Source organism: Rhinatrema bivittatum, chromosome 5 (assembly GCF_901001135.1).
Source record: "Rhinatrema bivittatum chromosome 5, aRhiBiv1.1, whole genome shotgun sequence".
NCBI classification, from domain to species: Eukaryota; Metazoa; Chordata; class Amphibia; order Gymnophiona; family Rhinatrematidae; genus Rhinatrema; species Rhinatrema bivittatum.
This window is the reverse complement of record NC_042619.1, coordinates 354,315,345-354,337,306: the sequence shown is the minus strand read 5'-3', so window position 1 is coordinate 354,337,306 and position 21,962 is coordinate 354,315,345. Positions and strand designations below refer to the sequence as shown.

General features: G+C 41.1%; 1 protein-coding gene and 1 long non-coding RNA gene across 3 annotated transcripts in view; one reads left to right on the top strand and one right to left on the bottom strand.

The window, feature by feature from the left end:
- LOC115093049 overlaps positions 1-21,962 on the bottom strand; it is a 110,838-nt gene that overhangs the window by 3,092 nt on the left and 85,784 nt on the right. The window contains exon 2 of the long non-coding RNA XR_003857158.1: positions 1,948-2,008. This is a non-coding gene — a long non-coding RNA (uncharacterized LOC115093049). The remainder of the gene's footprint in view (positions 1-1,947; positions 2,009-21,962) is intronic.
- ATP11A (ATPase phospholipid transporting 11A) overlaps positions 1-21,962 on the top strand; it is a 253,400-nt gene that overhangs the window by 208,412 nt on the left and 23,026 nt on the right. For both annotated transcript variants that reach the window (XM_029604684.1, XM_029604685.1), the window contains exons 20-26: positions 3,013-3,187; positions 6,790-6,892; positions 7,122-7,267; positions 7,390-7,449; positions 10,463-10,590; positions 11,761-11,896; positions 18,862-18,927. In XM_029604684.1, coding sequence (XP_029460544.1) covers positions 3,013-3,187; positions 6,790-6,892; positions 7,122-7,267; positions 7,390-7,449; positions 10,463-10,590; positions 11,761-11,896; positions 18,862-18,927 — 814 coding nt within the window. The remainder of the gene's footprint in view (positions 1-3,012; positions 3,188-6,789; positions 6,893-7,121; positions 7,268-7,389; positions 7,450-10,462; positions 10,591-11,760; positions 11,897-18,861; positions 18,928-21,962) is intronic.

The following is a 21,962-nucleotide window of genomic DNA, read 5'->3' as shown; positions in this document are numbered from 1 at the left end:
AAAGATAGAATAACGGATACTTCGATGCCGGTGGGTTTACATGATCCTAAGCAACAAGGTTCCACAGGAGGAGTAAAATCTTGCCAAACAATCCCGATTGATTTCTTTGAGGTACCAGGGTAGTAGATTGGATTTCCTTATAGAAAACTGGTGAGCAGACTAGCTAGCTGGTAGCCAATTCAGGTCACGAGTACCTGGCACATCCCATCAAGTAGATCTAATTCCTGTTCCTCATCTCCTGGGATAGTAACAGCTTTCGTTGGGCTTTCCTCCAAGAACTTGTCCAAGCCTCTTTTAAACCCCGCTTCGCTAGTCACCTTGATAGCATCCTCTGACAACAGATTCCACAGCTTGTTAATGCGCTGAGTGAAAAAGGACTTTCTACGATCTTTTTTGAGTCTGCTGGTGGTTGTTTTTATGGAGCGTCCCTTGTTTTAATATTTGAAATAATCATCCTTTATTTACCTGTCCCCCCCTCAACCATCTCTCTTCCAAGCTGAAGAGCCCTAGCCTGCGCAGCTTCTCATCATAGGAGAGATGTTCCCATCTTTTATTTAATTTTGTTGCCCACTTCTGCACCTTTTCTGCTTCTGCTGTGTCTTTCTTGAGTTGACACAACCAGAACTGCACACAATACTCAAGATACGGTCGAACCATGGCTCAAAACAGAGGCGATATGTTTTATTCTCCATTTTCTCATTTCTCGCATTCTCTTTGGTTTTTGGACTTCTCCCGTGCATTGAGCAGAGGTTCTCTATGTACTGTCCACAAGGATTCCAGGGTCCTTTTCCCGAGTAGTAACTCCCAACAAAGAGCCCAGCATTGCGTATCTGCAGTTGGAGATTATTTTTCCCTAGGTGCGTCACTCTGAACTTTTCCACATTTACATTTCATCTTCCATTCAGTTGCCCTTTCTCCTAATCTCACAAGGTCTTTCTGCAATTGCCCACAATCCACTGCTGTTTTAACATTGAATAATTTTGTGTCGGTGGCAAATTTGATCCCCCCCTCACTAGTCATTCCCTTTTTCAGATCATTTATGAAAATGTTAAACGGCAAAGGCCAGTATCGATCCCTGTGGTTCCCCCCAACAACGACCTTTCTCCATTTGCAAAACTGATGGTTTGGTACTACCTTGTGTTTCTGGCCTTTTATGCAGTTATCTATCTACAATAGAACACTGCCTCCTATCCCACGACTGTAACTTCCTGGGGAGTCTCTCTTGGGGGACTTTGCCAAATGCCTACTGAAAATCAAATATATATCAGCTTGCTCACCTTTATCTATAGGTGTATTTACACCTTCAAGAAATTCTAAAAGATTGAAAAGACAAGACTTGCCCTTGATAAAACTATGTTGATTCTTCTCCATTAATCCATGTTTATCTATATGGCCAGTGATTTTGTTTTTAAGAATGATTTCTACCATTTTTTTTGCCTGGCAGTAATATCAGGCTCACCAGCTTGTAATTTCCCAGATCACCCTTGGAGCCTGTTTTTAAAGTCAGCATCACATTGGCCACCTTCCAGTCTTCAAGAATCATGGCTGTTTTTAAATAATAGGTTACTGACTACTAATATCAAGTGCTCTTCAATGTCTATACGTGACATTTTGGAAGAGCTGATGGGGAAAGTGTGCCTGTTTGCAAATGATATGCAAATCTGTAAAATAGCAGACATGCTTGGGGGATAGATAACTTGAAAAATGACTTTAAAATATTGAAAAAATGATCAAGGTTTCAGCCATTACACTTTAATCCTAAAAAGTGCAAATTCTGCTTTTTGAAGTGAAGAAATCCAAGCACTAAATATTATTTTGGAGGAGATGACCTAGAAATCAACAAACAGAAAAGAGACCTTGGGGTGCAGAGGTTCCAGAGATGAGGATAAAGCATTTTTATATTTTAATGCATAAAAAGAATTGTCACTAGCAGGAAAGTATTATTACCTTGTGTTGGTCTCTGATGAAACCCCGACTTGAGTAATATGTTCCATTCTGGAGACCACATCTACAAAAGAACATTGATAGGGTAGAGGCAATTTTAAAGGACAATCATCAAAATGCTACATTAGAGCAGTGTAATAAACCATACGCAAACAGACTGAAGGAACTGAAAAACGTAGGGGTAGATTTTATAACGTGCGCGCGCATCCCGGCACACGCACACACAGACGAGCCAATTTTATAACATGCGTACGCTGGTGCGCACACGTTATAAAATCCATGGGGCACGCACACATGCGTGCCAGATTTTATCATCCGCGCGTGTATGTGCGGGGGAGGGGGAGGATTTTTGCAATTTCCGCGTGGCAACGCATTCAGGTCTTCCCCCAGTTCCCTCCCAGTCCACTCTAATTATAAGGAGCGGACTAGGAGGAAACTTCCTAACCTCTTTTCCACTCTACTCCACACCCCCTAAACCCTACCTTTTTACTTATTTTTTTCTTTGTTTCGCAACTTACTTCAGCTCCTCGGGCCCCTTTGAAAATTGGTTTAGCGCGCGCAAGGCCCAGCCACGCGCGTAAAGCCCGGATTTTACACGCGCAGGGCTTTTAAAATGCAGGCTGTATTCTCTACGGGCAAGAAGGGAAAAGGGCTTCAATAAATTGCCAGAAGTAGCATTTTCCATTAAAGGAAGAGTTCGGGAACAAGGAGCCATCATGAAATTCAAGGGAGAGAGACTCAGGAGGAAACAAACACACACACTTGCGCAGTCTCGCACACTCGCGCAGTCTCACATGCAGACTCGCACACTCGCGCAGTCTCACACACTCGCAGATATTTGAAGCCAGTTTTCAGCAGAGGCGATGAGCCAAAATAGTGACAGAAATCAAGCGTGGATGGGACAGTTACATAGGACAGAGAGAGGGAGAAGACCACGGATCGAGTTAAGACCTGTGACAGTATAGTAGGCGGGCCCAAATGGTCAGCATGGATGGGCTAAGTGGTCCTCTTCTACCAACATCTTCTAGGTTCTACAATTTTTTCTTGAACTTTTGTCAATTTCTGCAGGTTTTCCACTGATTTTCAAGACTATGGCTTAATAATAGATGGGGCAGCATTGTCTCTCTTAATGAAGCCAAGACAAGATGGGCATCCTGGCAACTACAGGGAGCTCTTCCTTGAAATCTGCAGGAACTGTAGTGCTGTTCTCTGCTGCCGAATGGCACCACTGCAGAAAGCTCAGGTTTGTTTCACTTTTCTGTATTGCTGCTGACATTGTATTACATGTTGAGGTTAATATTTGAAATCACCACCAACTCTGGCACTTAACTTGTGAGCATTTCAAGGTACAGTAATTTTATTAGCCAAGAGTACAATTTTGGAAATCCCAGTAATAGACATTGCTATTTTCTTGAACAAAATATACAAGTTTGTTTTTCAGAATTCTATTTCCCTTTATCCACCTATTGACTTGCTTTTAATTCCTGCCTAGTTAAGTTGGTAAGACAACAGGCAAATTGCTTCAAACTGGTAATAGCAAAAAAAAAAAGAATAAGGGGATTATCTATCTTATTGAATGTAGTGATGTTGGCATATTAATAGGTGTAGTTTTGCCAAATATATACAATTCAACAATTTTATGACTATTCTTTACGTGAATGTTTGGACTCCAGGGGATAAACGCTTCTACCAACCATTAGCAGGCTTATGTTGCTGCTTTCAGACCAGTGATATTTAGCTCCTTTTCCAGATATTTATAACATTTTATTTGCATATTCCTAAAAATTAAAAAAAAGTCAAAGATTTTCACATATAATTTAAAAAAAATACTTCATGAGGAATGATGTTCTCTTGAGATGTCATTTTTTTCAGATGACCAATGATTCTATACTAATGTTCGTAGCACATTAGTCATTTAAAACAAATAATGCAGTCTTGGAATGCATTTATAATGGTCATTCATTTTTAGAAAAGCTTAGATGTTTTTATCTAATAAAATGTGGGACTTTTACATACTCAGCGGCAAGGAAAGTGGAATTTATCTGTTGGTTGCAAATCTATCTCATGCATAGTCACTGTAGCTATCCTAAAAATGTAAATGACCAGATGTGTCCAGTAGACTGGGTTGAGTGCCACTGCTATATGGTGTAGAGTCTGGATAATTTGTAGCTGTTTAGGATAATATTATATTATGCTCTGTTGGGTATAGTAAGTACAAATAAGAAATGTTGATGCTTACCCGAGACAAATCACAAGCTTTGCTGCAAAGTAATTAGTTTTTACATTTTTTTGAACAACTCCCTCAATTCTACTTCACCTTTGGGAATAGCCATGCTAACAGAAGTAATAGTACTTTACGCATGCTGGAGTGAATTTTCAAAAGTTACATATCGTAGCCATTTTCAAAAACCCATTTGCGTGCATAAAACCTTTTGAAAATGACTTCCACTGTATCCTGTGCCTCTATGATGCTTGTGATATAATATATTTATTTGGATTTATTACTAGAGATGTGCAGTCATTTTCAACAAAATAGGAAATAGTCGATATTTTGCCACGTTTTGGGAAGGAAAAAAAATGATAGGAAAACCCACGAAATTTCATGTGGTTTTCCTATCTTTTTTTTTTTTTCTTAAAGTGCACATGTATTTATTTATTTAACGCTTTTCTATACCGACCTTCATGAATAAATTCAAATCAAATCGGTTTACATGTAACAAGGGGTAGAACTTAATCAACCATTTAACAAGAGGCGAAAGTTACATATAACAAGGAGGTAGTAACTTGAGGCGCTAAGTTAGCCGGAGGCAAAGGACAGCAAAACTGAATAAACTAAATAACAAAACAAAGAAACAGAGGCAAAAAAAAAAATCTAGGAGGAAAAAAAAATGACACCAGTATTCCCTATCACATGGTAAGGGCAAAGGGCCGCCGGCGCCATTTTGATTATTGGCAACCGATGGCCCAAGAACAGATCACGCCCAGGCCCCCCGCTGGACCACCAGGGTCATTGGATGAGTCTTGGAGGGGGGGGTGGTCAGGAGGGGTGCGGGGCTTTGTATTTAATTAAATTTGAAGGGTTGGGGTGGGTTTGGGGAATTTTTGGGGGTTTTTTAAAAAATGAAATTGAAAGGGAAAACAAAATTCTGATCCGGGAGTGGACTGACATGGCCCCCCTCCCCCCCCCCCCCCCCCCCCCCCCGAAGCGAAAACACAACGGATATGAAATAAAAAGATATGCACACCTCTTATAATATTACTTACTTTTTTAATATGAAATTCACCTAAAGTGGTTTATGTACATTGGAATAATTGCATATGAGCCAGAGATCACTAGGAGCCTTACAAATAGAATGGGTATAACAATTTAAAACAGAAAAATCTTATTTCAGTTGGTAATCTAAAGATGCACCTTCGGACAAAATTTTAGATTAACAAACACTAATTACAGCAATAAAATACTAGTGGTGTATGCAAAAATAAATAGTGGGAAATGTTTGTTTTTAGCAGTATATTTGAGGCAATGCCCATTTGGTGTCGTCATAACTCAGGTCTGACTTTTAATTGCTTCCTGAAATGGGGGTAGTCTTGTGTTTCTCGTAGCATTTCTAGGAGCAAATTCCAGGAGGCAGGTGCTGCTCCTGAGAAGGGAACTATTGCGGATGTCGTGTCTTTTGATGATAGAATTGACATTAAAGAGCCGGGGGAGGATCTTGGTGGTCTGGATGGCGTGGTCATAGATGAGGAAAAGACTAATAGATAAAATCCTTCATCTCTTAAAACCTTGAGCACCAGCATCAATGTTTTGAATTATATTCCTTACAATATTGGTAACCAGTGTAGCTTATGTAGGATTTGGGGGAGTTGTGGTCATGCTTTTTGTGTCCATGCTGTGATATTTGTATTTTTATCTAGAGTTGTGGAGGACCTTATCTTACATCCTTGTACACTGCGTCTCGTCAATCCAGTTGTGTGGTTACCATGGCTTGAACCACTGTGAATAGCTTTTTGTCAATGCGTAGGCAAATGTCTTCTCAAATTTTGTAGTTGAGAATAGCAACTTTTTACTATTGCTTTTGTTTGTGGGAGCTTGATGAGTTCCGAGTCCTGTGTAACCGAAGCTTTTGACCTATGTTCTTAATGGAAGCTTGTAGGTTCCAAATAGGATTTTCAAGTCCGTAATTTTTCTGTATTTTGTTTCATATCCAAAGAATTTCCATTTTATTGAGATTCAGAGGGCGTGGGGTTTTTTCTTTTGTGCATTCTTGGATGTGATGCAGTTTGTAATACTTTTCTGAATATGACTGCTTGCAGATGTTTAGGAGAATTGCAAGGCAGTCACTTAAAATATTGGTGCATATTATGTAGTCAATGCAGCTTCCATGTAAACATTTGCTAAACTGTGTATCCATAGTTCGATGCCATTGTTTGCCCAGATGTGCATTGTTTGTTCAATTATGTGTGTGTGTGTGTGTGTATAGATATATATAGATATATAACATAAAAATTACTCCCAATGGAGAATGAAAAAATATAGATTGACGTGCTTTTTTTTCCATTCTCCATTGGAACTAATTTTTGTGTGATATAATAAGCACTAGTTAGGTGTACACATTGCCGTTTTTGTGATTTCTCTCTCTCTCTCTATCTATATATATCTATATCTATCTACATATATATATCTTCCCTTGTGATTCCTGCCTTGGGTGAACAAAATATAGTCATCTCTTTGTCTTGTAAATTGACATTCATAAAAGTGCTCTCAGCATTATTTAATACAGTAGTAACAGCATGAGGAGGAGATGGTAAGAAAAGATGTTTTGAAATTTTTTTTCCCCACCCCAGATTGTTAAACTAATTAAAGCATCAAAAGAGCACCCAATAACATTAGCAATTGGTGATGGAGCAAACGATGTCAGTATGATTCTAGAAGCACATGTCGGGATAGGTAAGTGCTGTTTTTACTTGTTTTAAATGTATTTTCAAAGGGACTAGGTAAAGGGAATCCTTCATTGCACAAAGAGAGAGAATATTACGCAATGTAAGATTACAGCAAAGTCTCTTGTGAAGTCTGATCAACAGATACCTTTTCTCTTCTTGGCTGTGACTTAACAGCTCTCCTTGTTTTCCATACCTTTTGGCTTGTACTGTGACCTCTGAAAGGGCTTTTCTTTTAGGGATCGTTGGCAAAGAGGGACGTCAAGCTGCAAGGAACAGCGATTATGCAATTCCAAAATTCAAGCATTTGAAAAAGATGCTGCTAGTCCATGGCCACTTTTATTATGTTAGAATAGCTGAGCTGGTGCAATATTTCTTTTATAAGGTAGGGGACCATCTTCATTACTTACTGTGCTTTTGTGTAATGGACTAGTTACAGTCTGTGTGTTTAGAGCATGGGGATAAATGCGGAGCTTTATTTAATGACTCTGTGACTCTTTGTTTCAGAACGTCTGCTTCATTTTCCCTCAGTTCTTGTACCAGTTCTTCTGTGGGTTTTCACAACAGGTTAGTAAAAGTATGGTTTCATTTTTTTAATCAAGTCTTTCCATCTTCCCTTAAAAATTGAATCAGGAGATTATAATAGTAAAATGTATTGCACTCTGCAAATAGCATATCACAGCCTGGTACAAATATAATGAAACAAAATTTAAAAACTCATCTCAAAATCATATTAAGAAAATAAATATCTAAAACCGTGTTTCCCAAACCTGGGGGGGTCCTGCCAGATAGGTGGTCAGTGATATGTGCATTGAATATGTATGAGAAAAATGTTCATGAAACTGAGGCAATATATGCCGGCTTATCTCATGCCTAATTGATTGCAGACATCCTGAAAACCCAACCGGTTGGGGATTCTCCAGGATAGATTTGGCAACCAAGGTCAATATTCAAAGCCATATGTCCAGATAACTTTTACATTATCCAGACAAATGCTGGGTTTTGAATGTAGTCCGCATCTATCCAGGTAATTCATTATCTGAATAAAATGTATTCGGATATGTGAGAGGTATTTCAGGGGCATCGCAAGGTAGAGTTCAATTAGCCAAATAACTTAGCTGGCTAACTCTAGGTAATGGCCAAGAGCCAGCATTAAAGTTTTCCAGGGACTGTATGTAAGGATACAGGTAGGTTTTTATTTTCAGACAACTTGCACCCAGGAAGTCAAAAGCAATGCTGATTTGTTCTGGCATCAGAAAAAAAAGCACAAGAGCTTTTAACTGGGATCGGGCCATGTGCTTTGAAAGTGACCGAGGGCAGAAACTTCTGTAATTTCTTTGCAGGCAATTATCCGCAGTGGGGCAAAGACAGCACCTGCTTTTCTACCCACAGACCTTTCACCAAAAATAAGTTCCCATGTACTTGTGCTTTGAAATGTGCCATAGTTACAAAGTACTCTTAGAGCCTGATATTCAGTGCCGTTTTTCCAGCTAAAGTTCAGACTTGGCTGGATAAATGGTGCCACTCAAATATGCAGCCTCGCTGAGCAACCTGTACTTATCCAGTTAACTTTTTATCTGGATGACAAGTCAGATCAGTTGGGGTGACGCAGTCATACCCTATCCAAAACACCCTTCTTGCTTGTAGATTTCTAATGAAAGAATATGGGAAGCTGCATCTGGGCTATGGCCGTTGGAAAGAAAATAACAATTTGCAGAGCTTGTTTTATATTGGGAGATGCCAAGCTACTCGTTTAAAGAAATGCAGTCCCCTGAATTGACAGAAAAAAAGTACACCAGTTCATTTTTAGCAGCTGTTTTCTCATGGCAGCCAAATGATGTGCATTGCCTAGACTATTTTGTAGAGTATTAATCATTTCCTTTGATATACAGAAGTTAGTAATTGGAAATTCTGATATCCAGCACAGGTTTGCCCAGTGTTAAGTTTCCTATGTAGAGAATTTGCTGGCTCCTTGTTTGAGGCTTACCTTAAGGTTTGGGGTTTTTTTTGTTTTTTTTTTAAACTAAGTTTAGAGTCATTTGAATAGATGGGCTTGCCATGGATTTTGTCTTGTCTTGCCACTTTGGATCCAGTTTAAATATACGTTTTCTTATTTGTCTCTTTTTGTTAAAGTATCCTGGCACTTTTGAGCTGCCAAGCCTGCACCAGATATTTTTGCCAGCTATTTTCTTGGTGATTTAAAGAGAGCCCCAAAGTCTCAAGCAATTAGCAAAATGGGTTTTATCATAGAGACAGAATGAGAGAAACCTTTTAGACATGGGGCCATCAGAGGTTGGGTGAGTTGAGTCGCGTAGCAGGAGAGAGGAGTTTTTTTTCTGGTTGTTTACTTCATTTTTCTTGTCTTCCCTTCCTGATAAATCTATTTGTCTTTGGGTTTTTTTTTTTTTGTGACTGAATGTCCATCAGTGGCATCATCTCCAGAGAAGCTCTATGTAATAAAGAGTATTAGTGCTGGTCTGCATTAACCGCATTAGCTAACACCCATGTACTATGCATATCAGCATTGTCGCCATTTCTCCACGTTTTAAGTGATTGCATTCAGTGGAGCACAACTATTTTAGTACCAAGGCATTCTGAAGCTCGTTTTTGTATGTCAGGTATTAAGGTCAGTAGTAACTCACGTTACTAGTCTAGTTTTAACATGTCTCAGTGCATAGACCCCCTTAGTCTTCCAGTGGGTGTTCCCTGACCTTTTTCCATTTCAGTAGCTGGGATAAAGGGTATTAAGTCAAGGTATGTTGCACTTTTGCAATATGAGCACGTGCAGGCAGAGTGAGGTACAATGCAGCAATAGAGGTGTGATCATGCTACCCCGCTGATGTAAAAGATTCCCTCCTGCTCACGCTGCCAGGCCTTTTCATGGTAAGGAATAGCAGAACATTGTCCACAGCACATCTTGTATAACCCACCATTTGGTACTGAACACAGCCTAGATATCTACTGAAAAGCAAATATAACCTTTACCTCTGTATGAAATAGCACAATTAAAAACTACATTGACTAACTTAAAAGCTGAAAGGTCTATATTCAGACACAGTCTGGATAGCAAAGTGAGCCGGATAAACCTATCCGGCTAACTTCAAAGGTATATAGCCAGCCGGCTTTAAGATAGCCGGCTAACTCAATACCTTGCATTTATGCCTCTGGAATGCCCTTAACTTATCCAGTTACCATTTACTCAGATAAGTGCCCAAATATTCATTTAGCTGGCTAACTTCTGAGTTACACCTAATTCACTCCACCACTTGCAGTGATCTTCACGTTATATCAATCAAATTGGACCAAAATGTCCCGTCACCGCTATATTATACCAATACTTATTTTGAACCAATTTCAACTTTTTTTTACCATACCAGAAAACTCTGGTCCTAATATTCTCTGAAATTTAAAAAAAAATATTTTATACTGAAAAAACGTTTTAGAAGGTGTTTTAAGTTTCATATAATTATTAGTGCCCCCGGCATAAACGTAGTGATTAATATGTACTTGTCTTTCATTTCAGATCAATATTTAATCTTGCACATGTAGTTTTATCTGAAAAGTTTTCTCCTTTTTACAGCCTTTATATGATGCTGCATATCTAACTCTGTACAATATCAGTTTCACATCCCTTCCTATCCTCTTGTACAGTCTGATTGAACAGCATGTCAGCATGGACGTGCTCAAGAGAGATCCTTCACTGTACAGGTAAGTCACTTAAAAGTCCAGGAGGTATTTTTATTTATTTTTAGTATCTTTTAACATATTTGAAAGGAAAATAACACATCTTATCTTAATGCCGTAAATGCAGGTTTTATGAAGGGGCGAGATTAGGGAATGGGTTTGGGTAGGATTAATTAGAGAGAGAGAGCACCAACCTATTTATAGGGCCTTCATAGTACTTAATTACTTATATTTCTATAGGAGGGCCAGGTAATGGTGAGGTGCTTGTGGTGGTGGTTTAGGTTTCAGGGGCCATAAACTCGCCCCTCTTTCTTACCATCCATGAGTTGTTATACCCCTAGATTCATCAAAATGCTATAACAGGAAAAATAATGAAACTACAGGGACAAAAAAATGAACCCCCGTGCGTATTATCAAGCCTATAAGATGAGGGAGAAAAATCAAGAAAAATAGCATGAATCCAAAATATGGTGGTAATAGCGTTAAAAAGGCAGGATGGATGTACTACTGTTTTAACCTGCAGACAGTGGTATTCTGAAATCTATAGTTTTTTAGTGAAGATTATAAAGTTTGTCAAACCATTTGTAGAAACTTGCAAGATGTAACCTCCATTTAAAGGAGCTGCTTGGTTGTGCACCATAACGGGGGGGGGTAAAAATAGCCCTAGATCTAGAATTGCATTGCGTATTTGACTTGCTTGAAAGTACTTGTTTGTGTCTCACGCCTTGTACCTTCTGTTCTGTTGTTCCTGGGACTTTATCAGCGTTGGTTATAACAAACAAAAATGGGAGAAAATCAGCGGGGTGGTTTTGTTGCTTATAACAAACACGGAGGTTCCTTCCTACTCTTGCCTCTTCTCCGCCTGGGTCCTGGGTTAGGACAGTACTAAACTGCACGCTTTCGTGTGCAGCGTAGGCCGTGCTTCACATCTGAACATTACAGTGTCTCTGTAGAAGGCAGTTCAGTGTTTTATGTCTGTCTTGTTAGCTTTGGGGGTTTTTGTTTGTTTTGGGGGGGGGGTTTGGAGGGGAGGGAGGGAGGGTGACTGGCATGAGGGAGGACAGTTTTGTAGTAAATGGAATAAGAGAGCTTTTGACACCAAGAAAAGTTTGCTTACGTTGCATTAGGCTATGCTTTGTTTTGTGTGGTTTTTTTTTACCGTGTCAGCATAAGTGCACTTCTCTTCCTTCACAGGGACATTGCCAAGAATGCATTACTGCGCTGGCGTTTGTTCATTTATTGGACATTCCTGGGACTTTTTGATGCTGTAGTATTTTTCTTTGGTGCTTATTTCCTGTTCGATAATGCAGCCGTAACGAGCAATGGACAGGTAAGCATTTTGGGTCAGTAGAGGAAATGGATATTCTCAGAATGGAATGGCACAAGAAAGGTACAATTTCGTCTACTGCCGGTACGAAAGCTTATGGGACTCCAGAGCTGCTTCTGTACTTTGGGAGAAATGCATTATAAGTATTTAACGTTGTACTTATAATGCTTCCCACTTCTAATTAGTGTGAACTTTTGTAACTTGTGCTGAGAGTATTGCTTTTCAAAGCTAAGATTTTTCCACTTTGCTTAGATAAGCATAAAACACCCCCCACACACAATCCAACACTAGTCCTGCTCCCCCTTCACCCGCATATCTTTTAGATGATCTCCCATCCCTTCTTTTTTTTTTTTTTTTTATTCACCGCCCTCCACATCAGTCCTAGGCAGGCCCAGCGTTTGTTAAAGGACTTTCCTCTTCCAACTCACCGGCCCTGTCAGGACTCCGATTCTGTCAAGGTCAGCACTAAATCCAGCCCCCAGGTCGTCCTTCCACGTGTTATAGCACCACAGCCACCAGAACCAGCCACGGCTCTGGCCTCTCCCTCTTCTTCGAAGCCCACACCTAAACCATGGTCACTCCGTGCAGGTTACCCCAGAAACTTTACACACTCCAGTTTTCTGTGGCTTCCCCCTTGGGTAGGTTTGTTGTGCATGTGTACCCAGATTGTTGTTTTTACTCCTCTTTTCATGCATTAAAACATTTACAGCATGGCTATTTAATTTACAGACTCATCTGCATGTTATGCATCCTTTAAAATTTATTTTTGGATTATGTTTGTACATCTTGCTTGTTTTTTTTTGTTTCCATTTGCTACTTGCTTCTCGCGCTATCCTCAGCTATCGACCACCAACACGCACATGGTAAGACTGAATTGGGTTTTCTCATGGCTTTCTCTTCCTTTCATTCCCTTCTTTATTTATTTTTTTCGACGGTAGTGTAAATAAACGTGTGACCGTGTACTGTGCCAGAAGATTCGTCCGGCAAGTTGATTGCATCCATTCAGTTAGGAAGAAACAGCGAAAATTCTGAGTTGTTTCTGCTGTTACAGCTAAATATTTCTTTCTTTCTGGCTTTTTGTATTGGTTTTGGTGTTGTGCAACTTTCCCTTTTAACTTTCCTTTCTTAAATTTTGTGCTGAGTCATCTTATAATTGTCTCTGACGCCTGTTTACTAAAGTGTGGTGCATGCTTAGCACACTTCGTCGCACGTTATTACGGCCTGATTTTAGAAGGCCTGCTCGCGTAAAATAAAATGGGGGTAACGCCGGGCCAGGACCTTGCGCACGCCGCACCCGTTTTAGAACAGGCCGGGGGGCCATGCTCATAACCCCCGTTACGCGCGGAAGTGTCAGGCCCTGCAGAGTGGGCGGGCCGGGATGGCGCAGTAAGTAATAGAACAAAAACGTGAGTAGCTAGGAAGGGGAAAAGGGGGGTCGGAGAGGAGAGGGGAAGGGTAGGAAGGTTAGGTAGGGGTATAGGGAAATGGGGAAGCCCTTCTCATGTCGCCACATGTTGCCTTTTTAAAATCCCCCCCCCTTGCACACGGAAGAGGCTACCCGCCCGCACATGCACACGCCGATGTCAAAATCCACCGCACGCATGCGCGCGGATATCGGATTTTATAACACGCATGTGCCAACGCGTGCGTGTTATAAAATAGCTGCATACCTGTGCGCGTGCCGGGAACCACGCGCACGGGTCTTAAAATCGACCCTTCAGTGAATAGTCCCCGCTGGCAGCAATGGGAGCCACAGTAAACATGCGTTGTCTAGATCCTGCACATTAGTAAACAGACCCCTCTACAATCCGATGAAAGGCTTGAAAAGTTCAGGGAGTGCAAAAGTATAAATGCATCTAAATAATGACAAAGTCAAATTTTAAAAGCCCAAAAGTGGGAGATACGTGCACAAGTGGGGCTGTTGGATGCAGAGCGGATTTTAAAAGGCATTCGAGTATGTTCGTATCTCCTACCGCGTGCGCAAGTAAAAAGTTTCTAAAAAGGAATGGCGTGTGGGCTTGGTTTGGTCGGAGTGCGGGCATGTCGGTGCCTGGCACGTAAATACCTAAACGTCCTTGTGTGTGCTAGGGTCCCCTGGCATGTACATTTACTACCTCTATGGATGTCATGTAAGAGGTAAAACAAAAAATATAGGCAAGGGTTTTAAGGGTCAGGGCTATCGGGGGGGGGGGGAGGGTGGCTATTAAATTAGGAGTTGCAAGTGCTTTCCCTAAATTGGGTGAACTGGGAAAATGGTGGATGGCGTCGGCATATGTCCCATATATAAATTCCCCCATTTACGTGGTAGAAGCGACATTTGCATGCATATGTATGTGCATCCAGGGTATTTTATAACATAGAATGGAACCAGTCTCTGAACATCAGCCGGCAAAAGCGCGCACATGTCTGCCCACGCGCCTGTTTAAAAATTACCGTCCCTGTGTGTTACGTAGCCTGCAGTACCCACTATTGCACAACCTCAGAGCAAACATTTAACCAGGAAGCGTGTTAAGGATCTCTTTTGGTAACTCTCATGCCATTTTTTTTCCAGTTAGCAAATTGACTCCACTGTGAACTATCCAAAGTTCTTTGTGCCCAATACAATCTTTCCATCCAGCATTGCTACCAAAATCGTGGTACTGATGCCTCTGTTAACACACAGAACTCAAAATTTGATCATGCTTCCCCCCACCCCATAGCAAATGGACGTAGCAGTCACCTCTGTAAGAAGCAGCCTGCTGGACATTAACACTGCAAGTCAGGCTTCTTTCTGTGCATTCATTTCAGAGTATTCATCCACTCATATGATAGCGTTAGTAAAGCTACACTTTCATAATACAGTTCTAGGATTAGCAGCAAACTATTACATATGTACATATTTTTATTGTTCTAACAGTTGCATAAACTAATACAGAGAATACAGGTAACAGTACAGCATACTGTGCCCAATAAAATCAAGAAAAACACATCAGCTATGCAATAATTTTCATGTTATAGATTATAGTAAGACAGCTTTGAACTTGACATCTCTCTGCAAAGGGTTCAAGGCATGCAATTACTTGGACTTATTTAGGTCCATTATTTTTCCTGACCTAATCCATTTTTTTAATATATTAAGTGGCGCGCTTCCCGATAATCTGTCCTCACGTGGCCTGCCCCTGATTTTAATTTTGGCATCCATCATTCAAAGGGAAATGTTTAAATACTCTCTTACTATTGCATGCCAGTGGCTTGATTTTACATGTATGTTTCTCTGCTACTTCACTCCGTATCTTGAGATAAAGTTTGGTCCAGAGAGTAACTGCATCCGTGAGAACATTTTAGCTGAATATTCTGAGGAGCTCTTATACTACTCAGGGTTTTATTAGCAGTTGGCTCATTGGCTTGGATGACCCCCTAGCTATCTGCCCAAACAAAGGGGAATACATACAACAGTCTCAAACACAAGAAGAAAACAGAGCTCTAAGGAAAACTATGAAATAGTAAAATTAGCGGGCATGTACTTTAATATTAAAAATATGAAATCAAACATTTAATTTCACTAATGAAAACGGAAGACTGAAGGAGAGGATTTCAAATGCTAATTGGAGCTGACGGTCTTGCAATCAATCAGTAAAGGTTCTTGTGCTTCCCTTATTTTTATTATAGGTTTTTAAAGCTTTTGATTTATATTTTGATTTTTACATTTTCTGGAATGTTCTTTATATTGATATTGGCCACAGGTGGGGCTCCCGGTTCTACAAAAGAATGGGGATTTGTGTGTTTGCAGATAGATTTAAAGGTCTTATGATGGGTGAAAAGTGGTTCAGTTATGCAAAAATACAGTATCTATGAATCAGAGCAGCATCTCCTGAATGTATTTCAAGGCACTGCAAAACAAGCGAGCCATATCACTGGCAGGTCCCAGACTATGGAACACTCTTCCAGTAAATCTGAGGTTACAGGCCGATCTTGCCAGAAAAAATCTTAAAACCTGGTTATTCGAGCAGACATCGGTTAATTTATCCCCATCTATACTTTGCCCAATCTGTTTTAATTTTCTTTTTATTGATTGTTGTTAGACAATGTTTATTTTCTCTGTTTTATAGTTAAGCTTAGATTATTTATTTGAACTTTTATTTGTTTATTCATTGGATTATTTGTTCTTATTTTAATTTTTTAGCTTGGTTAATCGTTGATGATTTGTATTTTTCCTCTTACTGGTTCTTATGATTTTTATAGTATAAGCAAAAAAGGAAAACGTTACTCCAAAACTCAAACAGGTATTACCACTGTTGCTCACTGATCAAGATTTTAATTATAACATTTTCTGTGTATGATTTTTGTTTAATGGCTGAAGCCGCATCAGCAAGCCAGACAAAGTCCCTCGTGCTCAACAAAAGGGCTTCCATCATTTGCGGTTTCATGTTATAATTGTAGCTATGTTTTAAAAAAATGTTTCAATAAAGTATTTCCATAAACAATGCTCGCTGAATATTGTTATTGTTGTTATATTGCTCAAAAATACTCGGAATGAGCCCGACAACGGCCGGTGTTTCGCATATGTGATTGCTTCTTCAGGGGCCATAATGAGAACAAACGAATAAATCATTTTTCAAACAGTTCCGACTGGCTTTGGCTTACAAGTGCAACAGTTATTGCAGGACCAGCGTCTCTACACCGGATAATTGTTGCACTTGTAAGCCTAAGCCAGTCGGAACTGTTTGAAAAATAATTTATTCGTTTGTTCTCATTATGACCCCCGAAGAAGCATTCGCATATGCGAAACACCGGCCGTTGTCGGACTTATTCCTACCTTGGTCAAGCTAGGTAGAGCAGGATACTTCTGGAAGTTTACTTTGTCCTTAGCTATTAAATGATCCCACAGCACTTTATGCCCCAATATTAATATCTAAACAGAGATTATTAGTGACAGCTAAATACAAATAAGAGAGGGATTCTAATTAAAAGCTAGAATGATTTTTTTGGTGTTTGTTTGTTTTTTTTCTTGAATCTTAAAGCAACTTAATACAAAGAAACCAAACAAATTAATATACAATATCAATAACTAGAAGAGAAAGGTCTCTCCTTTCTTTCTCTCTCCTTTCTCTCTCCCCTCTTTCTCTCTCCCCTCTCTCTTTCTCTCTCCCCTCTCTCTTTTTTCTCTCTCCTTTCTCTCTCTCTCTCTCTCTCTCTCCTTTCTCTCTCCCATCTCTATTTTATATATGTTTGTATAATTTGTAACCCCCACCTGGATGGGGCACATAAAATGTGAGGGATCTGGCATCTGAATGTGAGCGCCAGCCCTTTGGGGGGGAGGGTCAAGCAGATAGTATGGTGGATATGGACCTATAGGCAAAGAGGAGGTGCAACAGGGACTAAGATGAATAAGAACCTCAGCTTAAGAGAATCCCCTCTATGACACTGCCCCCCTCCCCAACAGCTGTTTCCCTGACGACTCAAATTTAACCACACCAGCAAAATGCAGCTCCCTCCACAAATATATTCAAACAACCAACTTTGTCAGATTAGAGCGGGGTATATAGGCTTGCTTAGCTAGGCTGAGGTGGCCACACAAAAAATATATTTAAAAAAGGTTAAATGTACTAAATCACTAACATGTTATTAACACCTTCTCCCGCTGTAAGAAAAGTCAGCTTACACAGTACTTTTTGCCAATTTCACCCCATGATTTACCAATGCACTCTGTGAATCCCGCTTCCAATCTTTTATTCCTCTGGTTACCATTTTTTCTCAAAAGACTGGTCACACAGTCTTAATACCAAAGATATCACTCACAAACGCATTAGTATTCACTCTTGGAGGCATTATGGTTCTCTGTAGACCTGTAAACTCTATAGCATTTCACAATTCATTTGTCCACAGCGCCCATCCAAATGGATATCCAGCCACATTCCTCACAGTCCCCAACTGAGGCTCTCCAATTCAAAAACCACATCTGTGTGACCACCGGACTCTCGTTCACCTCTTGAATCTCCCGCCCCGGTCCCCTGACTACTTTCCCTTGAGGTGATATGCCTCAGGCCATTCCTCTTGAGGGAGAATGTCCTCTGCAGGGCCCTCTCAACTGAGAGGCCACCCCCCCCCCCCCCCGGGCAGAAATTCACTCCTTGGATGGGTTCTCTCCAACAACCTCCTGCCAAAATCCTCAACTGCAAAACACTCCCTCTACAGGGCCTTGCTCCCTATCCTTCTTGAAGGGATCCTTCCCAAGCCACAATACAGATGCATTGTGTAATTTCACCAAAAGCTTTGCCATCCAGTGAACTTTCCATAATACCACACCTTCCACATATTAAGCAGCAATAGTTTATCTTCATATTTCCTCTTCTAAAATGGGGCCAGGTAGCCTCACCCAGAATCAATTCCAGAGGTATCTTTGTGACTTGGCACTATTGAATGATTTGACATTACCAAACGTTCCAAACCACGTGAATTTAAATGGGGAGATGGGTTATTGGTGATGGCAAAAGAATCATTGCAGCAATCTAAGGGGGTCATTCTCTAACGCTATCACGTGCGAAAAGGGACTTTTCGGTGCGATAGCTAGCTCGGGGCGAAGTCGGAGCGGAGTCAGCCTTGGAAGAGTCCCCCCACTTGCGTGGCTCAAACCTGACACTGTGTGGCTGTGCACGCCCACATGCAAAATTAGGTGCACACCTACGCATGCCTAGGCTGTTTTATAACGTAGGTGCAAATGTGCTCGTCTGTTATAAAATTGCCACGTCTCTGGGCGGGCGCCCCCATGCCTGTTTGAAAGTTGCCGTCCCTATGAGAGGCGATGGGTTTCATCAGCCTTTGTGTGATCCATGACCTATAAAGGTGTTCAAGTATTTTCTAATTAAATGATAGTGGTTCTAGCAGAGTGTTCCTTGGGTGAGCAGTTCTGTACGTAATGTACTGAAGCAAAATGCAGTGTGTTATGTGGATTTTTATTAATTGAAATTATTATTGGGATTTTTGCACAGATGTTGGGAAACTGGACTTTTGGGACATTGGTGTTCACAGTCTTGGTATTCACAGTTACGTTGAAGGTAAGAGGTTTAACCGCTTAAAAATTTCATCTGGCCGTAACCCTTATCATATTGCAGTCTTCTGTTTTGTCGCAGTGAGCCCAGTTCAAACTCTTACAATGCTGGCTCCGGGTTTTTTCTGTATATTTATTGTTAAAATGTACTTTAGAAATTTGGTGGTTTAATGCTGCCTATTTACATTATTGATGGCTCACATCAAATACATGTAAAAACTGTTGAATGAATTTTGTCTCATGAAAACATAATTATCATTGTTGGTATTAATTATTCTGGCACAATGCTGTACAAGAAAAGAAAGATGTAGAAAGAGAGAGGTTACAGAAAAAGTTATAGAAAGTAAGCTCGTTGAAGATAATTATCCTAGGGACGTGTTACAGCACAGCGATGGTGCTGTGCACTGCCAACCAGATCTGGGTTCATTTTCCAGACCCACGTCTCTGCTTGCCACGCTGGCTGGAGCTGCTAATGCTGTGCAATTCCTGCCGCCCACTCATCCCTCCTGTAGGTCTGGAATTCTCCGCTGATAAAAGGGAAGGACATCACCTGCCAGCGTTGCCCCTGGTCTCAAAATGGTGAAGCTTCACAGGTTATCAGAACAAAGTGGAGGAAAACAGCAGGGGGTGGTGGACAGGCTGGAGCCCCTAAGATATTGGTGGAAGGGATCCTTGCTGGCTTTGTGTTGGAGGGGGGAAAGAGGGGGAAAAGTCCATAGCCCCTATATTTAGGGCGGGTTGTGGATTGGGGGGGGGGGGGGACTGGATCCCTGATGCCTTGTGCCTAGGAGGAAGGAATGGGGGGGCTGGAGCTCCTTTAGTTATTGTCGGGCAGGGGGGAGAGATCTCCCATGTCTGCTGGCCCTTGCACGTTGGGCCTGTTGGTGTTGGGATGCACAGCGCTCTCCTGTTAAAAAGTTCACACTCCTGTTTGTGTGCAGCCCTTTCAATGGGTACATGATCTACGCCAAGAAAGTCAGAAAAAAGTTCAAAAAAGGAGTAAAAGTATGCTATCAGAGAGGAAAGTGACGTCATCCAACCAGTATAGAGTAAAAGTATGCTATCAGAGAGGGAAGCGACGTCATCCAACCAGTATAGAGTAAAAGTATTCTATCAGAGAGGGAAGCGACGTCATCCAACCAGTATAGATGCTTAAACCGGGCTCCCTCCTTGCAATTGTTTGCAATCGCGGCACTTACTATTTATCGGGAGTGACTTTCATCTCCATTTCAAGTAGAAGCCAGTTAGGATTTTGCTATAGTTTATTTTTATTTGTTTTATGATTTCTGTTCTTAAATTTGAGTGTTTTAATGTGTTATATAATTTTATATAATTTTAGTATTTTTATGATTGAAATTTTATTTATTTTTATGAATGATTTAAATTTTCAGCATTTTGTTTTTTATGAAGTTATTGTATTTTATGTTCTTTTATGTATTTTATGCTTATTTTATTTTAAGGAACATTGTAAACCGGTGTGAAGGTATACACCAACATCGGTATAGAAAAATAAATAAATAAATTCTTCTATCGTGGTGAGACCCCACAATGGCAGCAAACAAAAAAGAAATTAGACCTTAAAGCAACTTCTCTTTTGCCAGCGGAAAGGCGATTAGCGCGGCAGGTCTAGAGTGGGAGGAGGAGGTGGATCGCATGGCGGCAGGAACAGCTGGTGAAACAGAGAGCCGAGAGGGGTGACGACGGCGCCGGCTTGCCTTATATGATCCGAATTTCAATGCTGGTTCACCGAGGCACATCAAGACGTGGCAACTTATACGCTCTGAACTCGGGGGGCCCTAAGTAGCGGAAGTGTGGGAGGACATTGAAGCCCTTGGCTGCCGTGTGGAAGAAGTAGAAGCATGCTTAGATGAGCAGGCCACAGAGGTTATTACGCAGCAGAAAGAGGTGTCTGCTCTATCATCTATGGTGCAGGACCTGTAACATGAACTTGAGAACCTTGAAAATAGGGTCTCGCAGGGCTAACCTGTGCTTTAGAGGGGTGCAGCAACTCCTTGAATTCACTGATTGTTTTCAAATAGTGACCAGCGTCTGCACTAGTTTTTGGAATGGTAGAAGAGTCTGTGCAGCCCACTGAAATAAAACTGGATCAAGCCCACAGAGCACTAGGAGGGCCAAGAGGCAATCTCCCCAGGGACATTTTTGCCTGCTTTCACAATTAGTGTATAAAAGAGGAAGTGGCTCAGCTAGTTCGTTAAGCAGGTCCTATTTCGTGGAAGGGCCAGAAAGTTGAAGTGTTTCAAGTTCTGCCCGCGACCACTATTAAGAAGCACAGGGAGTTCTGTGGTATCCTTGCATCTTTGCAGAAAGCAGGGATCAAATACTGGCGGCTCTTCCCTTCTGGATTGCAATTTTCTTTCCAGGGCATGTCCACTAAAGTCAATCCCATGGCAGCAGCTCAGGCGTTTTTGGAGGAAATGGGCATTACGGTGAAAGAAGAATCACAGATTCCATGTGCACTTTCCAGTCAAAGAGAAGATCAGACCCGCAGCGTGTACCAGGATAAAGACGAAGATTGCAGCAACGCTCGGAAAGCCCCTTGACTCCTGGAAGAGCAAGGGGATGAGGAATCTATTTTTGATTGGGGCTTGCTGCACTCTGTTTTGATATTAGCTTTACCTTGGGCAACCACTGTGTATTTCTTTTCCTTGCTAAAAGGGGTGAGGGAGTCAACTGAGTGCCTGTATGGCCCTGTAGTCATGAGTTAAGGGAGAGGAATGGGATGCTCATTCCTTCTGAAGGAGGTCTCACCAAGCAGTGGTTTCTCTGGGAAATATGGGTTAGGGGAGAGGTAGTTAGGGTTAATATGGTACTGGGGATCACTAGCAATGAGAGGGGTGGCTGGGTGGGAGTTCTGTTTTGAATGCTGACCATGACAATCTCAATGTGTGTACGATAATGAGCTGGCATATCTTTACTCGTCTGTTTGAAGCATGGGGCGGCTTAATATAGTCTCTATTAATGTGGCCTGAATACTGCGAGGAAAAGGAAGCTATTGTTTAAGGAAGCAGAAGTTCTGAAGGC